The 6,682-nt window shown below is 42.8% G+C and overlaps 2 protein-coding genes across 2 annotated transcripts in view; both read right to left on the bottom strand.

The window, feature by feature from the left end:
* Window positions 1-3,173: 3,173 nt before the first annotated feature.
* Window positions 3,174-4,777, bottom strand: Cbr-vig-1 (the record flags this gene model as incomplete). Its single annotated transcript, XM_002632188.1, has 5 exons — window positions 3,174-3,542; window positions 3,779-4,205; window positions 4,249-4,444; window positions 4,493-4,609; window positions 4,717-4,777. 5 exons carry the CDS (start codon window positions 4,775-4,777, stop codon window positions 3,174-3,176), a joined length of 1,170 nt encoding a protein of 389 aa, XP_002632234.1.
* A 758-nt stretch (window positions 4,778-5,535) lies between these two features.
* CBG07108 overlaps window positions 5,536-6,682 on the bottom strand; it is a gene marked incomplete at both ends in the record, with an annotated part of 7,005 nt that continues 5,858 nt past the window's right edge. The window contains 3 exons of the mRNA XM_002632189.2: window positions 5,536-5,661; window positions 5,743-5,802; window positions 5,852-6,532. Of these exons, the coding sequence (XP_002632235.2) occupies window positions 5,536-5,661; window positions 5,743-5,802; window positions 5,852-6,532 (867 nt within the window). The remainder of the gene's footprint in view (window positions 5,662-5,742; window positions 5,803-5,851; window positions 6,533-6,682) is intronic.

Below are 6,682 nucleotides of genomic sequence, written 5' to 3'. Positions count from 1 at the left end.
GCCCGGCCCGGAAGGCCCGGTGTCAAAAATTCTGTATTTTTGAGCCAAATTTTGAGCTCTCAATATAATTTTTTCCATTTTTTTTCGTATTTCGGATTGTTTGTCTGTCTGATCAAAAAAGATCGAAAAACTCGAAAAAACATTTTTTGGTCGAAAAAAATCACAAAACACATAAGGGTCCCCCTTATGAAAAAAACACATAAGGGTCCCCCTTATGTGTTTTTTGAAAATTTCGAAACTAGTGAAATGGCGGGCCCGCCGGGCCGGGCCTCCAAAATTCCGGAAAAAGCCCGGCCCGGCTCGTTACAAGTATGGGAATTCAGAGATTTAGAAATTCAGAAATTCAAAACTTAAAAAATCCTAAAATTCGGAAAACCTGAAAATCTAAAAAAATTTAAAGTCTCAAAATCCTAAAAACTCGGAAAATTCTAAAAATTGAAAATAATTTCAGGTTACTGTATCAAAATTTGAAGCATCTGAAAAAATCTGAAAACAGAAGTCCTCTGAAACTGTCTGTTCAGACTGAAAACTAGAGAAAAATATTATTTGCATATCACGAGTTATCTTCTTCTTCTCATCCAAAAATCTTCTTAGATATATCTTTCTGGTGCTTCTTCGATAAATTCTTCTCCCCCCAGAGCATTCCCATTTCCTATTCCTATTTCCGTTTGAAAAAAATCTCTGCGTCTGTTCATCTCTCCTTATCTCTAATCACTTCTAGAGAGAGAAATAGTGTGGAGGGAATGGAGAGACGTAGAGAAATGTATGAGGTAATGAAAAAGGAGAGGAAAGGATTAGCGCAGAACGACATGGGGAGCATGAGAAAATAGAAAAAAAAAGAAGATTCAGTTCTTTTTCTCTCTCTCTCTCATTGAATTTGAAATAAGCGAGATGTGGGTGACGTGGCAAGAAATGGGTCTGCTAATGATTCTTATGTAGTTTGTAGTCTAGCAGGCCCAACTTATGCAGTTCTAATGTGCGCGAGTTTGTTCTGCTAATATTTCTTATGTAGTTTATGGTATAGCAGACCCAAATATGCAACAGGAAGAAAAGGAAAAAAGGAATTAACGGGACCTGCCCTTCGGGCAATTTTACTACTCATCTTTTGGGCTGAATTGGATTAGGAAAATGGGAGAAAAAAGAGAAAAAAGTTGTTGTTGACTACAAACTACAGTTGAGGAATTAGCAGACCCCTAAAAGAAAATTTTTGAAAATTAAATTTCTCGATTATCATGAAAATTAAAAATTCAAAAATTCGAAAATTCTAAATTTTCAAAATTCTAATATTTTATGAAAATTCAGCTGTAATTTGATGTTTTCGAGTGTTTCAAGAGCAGGAAAAAGACAGCAAATTCGAAAAAAGATGTTTTCAAAAGAGAAAATTTGCGGAATATTTTTTTTTCTAAAAAAAAAAATTTTTTTGTAGGTCAAAAACTTTAAAAGCATTTTTTGCGATTGAAAAATTGTTGTTTCCCCTAAAAATGTAGTTTGTATCTCAAAAAATCCATTTTTAATGAATTTTGAGTCGGTTTTTATGATTTTTATGACTATTTTCGAGAATTTTGGGCTTTTTATAAGCTCAAATTTCATTGAATTCATTGGAAATCGACAAAACAGCGCGAAAAATTGGCCTGAAACGACAATTCGGAGTGATTTTTCAGAAAAAAATGAAGAAATTGGCCTGCTAATGTTTACTGTGTAGTTCGTAGTCTAGCAGGCCCACGAGACGGAAGACGACTGGCGAGGAAATGGGTCTGCTAATGATATATGTATAGTTTGTAGTCTAGCAGACCTACGAGGCACAGGAGACAACAGGCACGAAATGGGTCTGCTAATGTTGGGAATCTAGTTTGTAGCCTGGCAGATTCATCATGCGTGTTCCTGCTAATGTTTTTGTATAGTTTGTAGTCTGGCAGACCCATTCTCTCTCGAGGGGCCTAATTTCATCTTCCATTCTTCGGAAGCAGTCATAAAATCGTTACAAAACTTGCGAAATAGATGTAGGCGTCCCTCCAGAATGACATGGAAAACGTGGGAAAAGGAGAGAGAAGAGACGCAGAGAATTAATTAAAAATAGATGGGCCTTTTTTTCTGGAAAACGAAGAATATAATGAACTGAAAATAATAAAAATATTCTGAAAAAAAGAAATGTTCAGAATCGATATGAAGAAGTCGCTATTCAAAAAAAAAACGGGAGCCAACGAAAAATAGGAGAAAAGAGAGCAAAAGTTTTGTCGTCGTCCACGCGGTGGCACTCTCGCTTCTCCTTTTCTCTGCCACGTCTTCTGAAGACATTCCCTCTGCTCTCCCATTTGACAAGAGAGGAGAGGCACATACACGCCGAGCACTAGATTGCTGACATGGCTTAAGCAGAAGGGGAATCCCGTTGTTTTTGGTTCTCCTCCTGCATCCGGCTCCTCCCCTTCAGAATTGAATGGGCTTTTACCGTTTTTATTACAAAACACATGTGCTTTCAGTGATTGTTGGGCGGGGCAATGGGAAGAAGAGAGCAAAAAAATGAACGAAATTGGATAATGGTGGGGATGTAGTGGGGAATTTAAAGTGTTTAACACAAAATGATGCTTTATCAAATCTTGTTAACAACAAACACTCCAATAGAATTGGATCTGAACATTGGCTTATTGGGGATGGGACGGGTTGGGGGCGGTGCACAAATTGGATGCTTCTAAAAACTAGTTTTAAAAAATAAGGAAAAATTGGGATGAGGATCCGACACTTGAGACCTTTCGTGTCAGGGTGATTGAAGAAAAAAGAGAGGTCGTCAGTGGTGTGGAAGATCAAGGGATTGGACGGGGACAAAAGACAAAGTAGTAAAAAAAAAGAAAAAAACAAGCAAGCCTTTAACGACTCGAAAACTCATCAGAAAATGAGGAAAGAGATCGGAAAAGGCGTGATAACAATTATAACAAGCTATGTGGGGAACTAATGGGGCGAATAAAAAGAGTAAGAGAGGAAAAACAAGCTGTTGGAAACAGACAATTTGTGTGATAGGGGAATTGGTTTTTTGGAGCCGATGCACAGATCTTGATGAAGACAGGAAAGGAGAGCACGAAGAAAACAAGATGAAGAGTAGAACAGAGCATTTGAGGAGGTGGTGGTGGTTGATGGAATTGGGCGGTCAGGTCAGAATTTGGGGGCACGAAAGAAGAGAATTACTTGGCTCCGAGAGCTGGGAAGGCGTCCTCAGAAGCGTTGAATGGTGTTGCTTGATGACGTCCTCCTTGTCCTCCGGAACGTGGTCCTCCACGGCCTCCGCGTCCTCCTCTTTGTCCACCGCGTTGTGGTCTCTCCGAGCGGTCGTCGTTGCGACGATGATCGCGATCGTTGCGCTCACGTTCTGGGCGATCGTTGCGGAAGGTGATGGAGATGTCCAACACTTGCTTTCTTGGAGCCTTGTGGATAACGACGACCTCGTCCTCCTCGCGGTCTGGGATGACCTCCTTCTTCATTGGGATGAGCTTGCCGAAGTTGTCAGCAGCTCCCTCTCCAGCCTTTCTGGTGTTGAACTTTGGAGCCTCAGCCTGCAAAAAATTACAATAATTTTTAGAATTCTGAGCAAAAAATATCTCGGGAGCATACTTGTCAACCAGCCTATTCCGGGTGGGCTGGTAACTCGCTTCAAAAATGGAATTGTGAAACCGGCGTATTCTTATTGGAGGTTGCAGAGCTTGCCGGTATTGTTCGGCTCACAATTTCAATTTTCAAACGAGTTATAGTCGACAAGTATGCTCGTTAGCTACGAAAGACGACAACGTACGTTTTGAGCAGCTCTGAACTCCTTAAGAGTCTTCTGCTTGGCAAGAACCTCTTGCTCAGCCTCGAAAGCGAGCTCCTCGGCGGTCTTCTCACGTGGAACCTCTGGCTCAGCTGGAGCAGTCTCTCCCTCTGGAGCGATGTTCTCGGTCTCTCCGGCGAGCTCATCCTTCTGGTCTCCCCAGTTGCCCTTTCCATGTCCGTCCTTCTTCTCGAAAGCGCGAACTCCGGTACGATCGGATCCGGATTGACGGTCGAATTGACGTCCACGACCTCCACGGGATCCTCCACGTCCGCCGGATGGTCCACCAAGGGTGAATCCTCCGCGACGTCTTGGAGCGCGGGTGTCTTGTCCGTCGTCAGCGAAATGTTGGTCTCTTGGCTCCTCTCCTTCTCTGTTCTCGCGAGTGAATCCTCCGCGTCCTCCACGTCTGAAAATTGAAAAATAGGGAAATTCCAACAAATTCTACTCACCCAGCTGGACGAGCAGCTCCGCGTTCACCGCCTCTGCGGGGTCCTCCACGACGGGAATCGCCGGAGCGTTCACCGTTGTTCTCGTTGGAGACACGATCTCCGCCATCACGTGGACGGCCAGCAGCTCCCCCGCGTCCGCGACCACGTCCTCCGCGTCCACGTCCAGCAGAAGCACCGTCGGTCTTGGCGGCAGCACCTGGAAAAAAAATTGAATTCCAAATTTTATAAAAATACGGATACTCACTAGCTGGAGCAGCAGCGACTGGCTTGGTCGGCTGGGCGGGCTTCACAGCCTTCTCCTCCTTCTTCTTGAGTGCGAGCTGGGAGACCTTCTGCATGAGCTCGCGAGGATCGTCATATTCTGCAAGAAAAACAGATCTGATAAGACGCCGCTGATCATCCGAGTCGCGCAGATAAGATAATAATCTGCGCACAGGGTATATAAACCTATATAGACCCCTCACTTACCGGAGTCATCGTCCGATGGAAGACCAAACTTGTTGGTGACTTGACATCCGTACTCGGTCATTTTATTGATTTGTGTGTGCTGAAGATGAGAAGTACTGGAAGCTTCTTTTCAATTCAAATGCGTGCAAATTCCAAGCTGTTCAATAGCCCATAATATGGGTACCCTGGAATGACAAGCAAGTTTTGACACATTTTTGTTGAGAAAAATCGATAAAAGGGTCGAAAAACAGCGAGAATTTCGGGAAAAAAACAGGTTTTGAGAATTTTTAGGTAGGAAAATCGATTTTCTAGCGGATTTTTCAGGAAAACACGGCAATTTTCGACGGCAAAACGGTAAAAAAAATCGGTAAAACTGTTTGAATCGGTCAGGTGGCGCTTCGCCTGCGGTATCACAACGGTGTAAAGTGGGCGGGCTGAGTCGCTACTCAGCGAAATGCGACCAAAGAAAAGCGCGCGAGTTTGAAATTTAGGGGAAGCTAGTCGTCGTCTCGCTCGTCGGAAAACTTGTTTTTCAGTTGTTTTTGAAGTAAGTTTTTCAATTTTCAGGTGGAATCGATGTTTTTCTACTTTTTTCAGACAAAATAACAAATAAATTACAAAAAAGACGGTCATTTATTACAAAATATAGCAAGTATTGAGAGAAAGAAGCTCGACTGGGAAGAAAATTAAAAAAAAACTCAACTCGTAATTTTTCTTCGGGTTGAAAAAGGACACAGAAAAAGGGAACATTAGACAGATGAAGGAGAAGAAAAAGACATACAAATCACAGATTTTCTTAAATTCGAAAAATTATGCCATATCTACACAGGATAGAGAAGATTATTTTCTAAGCTCCGGTTCGCAGAAGTATTTTCCAGCTAACAGCTTCTTACGAATCATCGACAGGTGATAAATGTCCGATTGAACCAGTGATACGTCCACACCCGATTGGTTGGCTTCGTGGCACTGAAAAATCGATTTTAGGTGGATTCTTCAGCCCTTGAACTTAGATGGGAGCCCAATTGTCAAGTGGTTGTTCTAACTAACCTGAAATTGAACAAATACTTGCGCCGGCTTCCGATCAAGCATCTCGAGACTGACTTCATCCTGAAAATTATTTTTTAGATTCGATAGCTTCTAAATAACAAAAACTCACCCCAGAATTCTTCATAAAAATCCTGGCCTTCAGTGAGCCATGAACATCTCCATTCCTGGAAATTTCCAACAAACTCCACCCTAGAGACGGACTATCGGTCGCCCATTTTCCCTCCGGGTCACACATCACAGAATCCACGGCTCCAGTGAGATTCGTGTTGAAATTCACATTTAGAAGCGGCGCGGAGACGGGCGATTCGGAATTCAGCCGATAGTCGACACGTAGGTCCGTGTGACCTGGTTCGAACTTCCAGTACGCCGTCAGGAACAACGGGGGCACCGAATTACACGGAGCCGTTGGATCCATCTCGTAACGAGCCACTTCTGCATTCATAAACTGCGCATCTGGCTTTGCGATTTTCTGGGTTTGAAGCCACGTGGCAAGTTGGAGCTTGTTAAAGTAGAATGTGTAGTTTTCGTCGTCCTTTTTGCTCAGCAATTCGTCGATCAACTGCTTGTTCGGGAGTACTGACTTTATAAATTTCGCGCTGGATAGCCGGAAAGCCAACGGCTCGATTTCATGCTGAATCGAAGTCAGAAGGTTGATAGAAGACGTCGGGAAGGAGATCATCACAGTGCCAAATGTCCGTTGCACAAAATCATCGGCTCCTTTTTTGAACCAAACGTGTACATGCTCGTTGATCGCCATAGCCACCGGGATTCGTTGCTCCGATATTGTAGCCTGAAAAAAAAGTGAAAATTGGTCTGCTAGTGTTTCCATTGTAGTTTGCAGCTTAAATAGTAGTTCTGAAATCCAGAAAATTTGAGCTAAAAATGAGAAGATTTGCTCTAATTCTCATTTTGATAAATTGGTCTGCTAATGTTTTTCTTG

Source organism: Caenorhabditis briggsae (assembly GCF_000004555.2).
Source record: "Caenorhabditis briggsae complete genome, chrII, whole genome shotgun sequence".
NCBI lineage: Eukaryota > Metazoa > Nematoda > Chromadorea > Rhabditida > Rhabditidae > Caenorhabditis > Caenorhabditis briggsae.
Note: the sequence above shows the minus strand (reverse complement) of the source record. Positions and strands in the feature narration are given on the sequence as shown.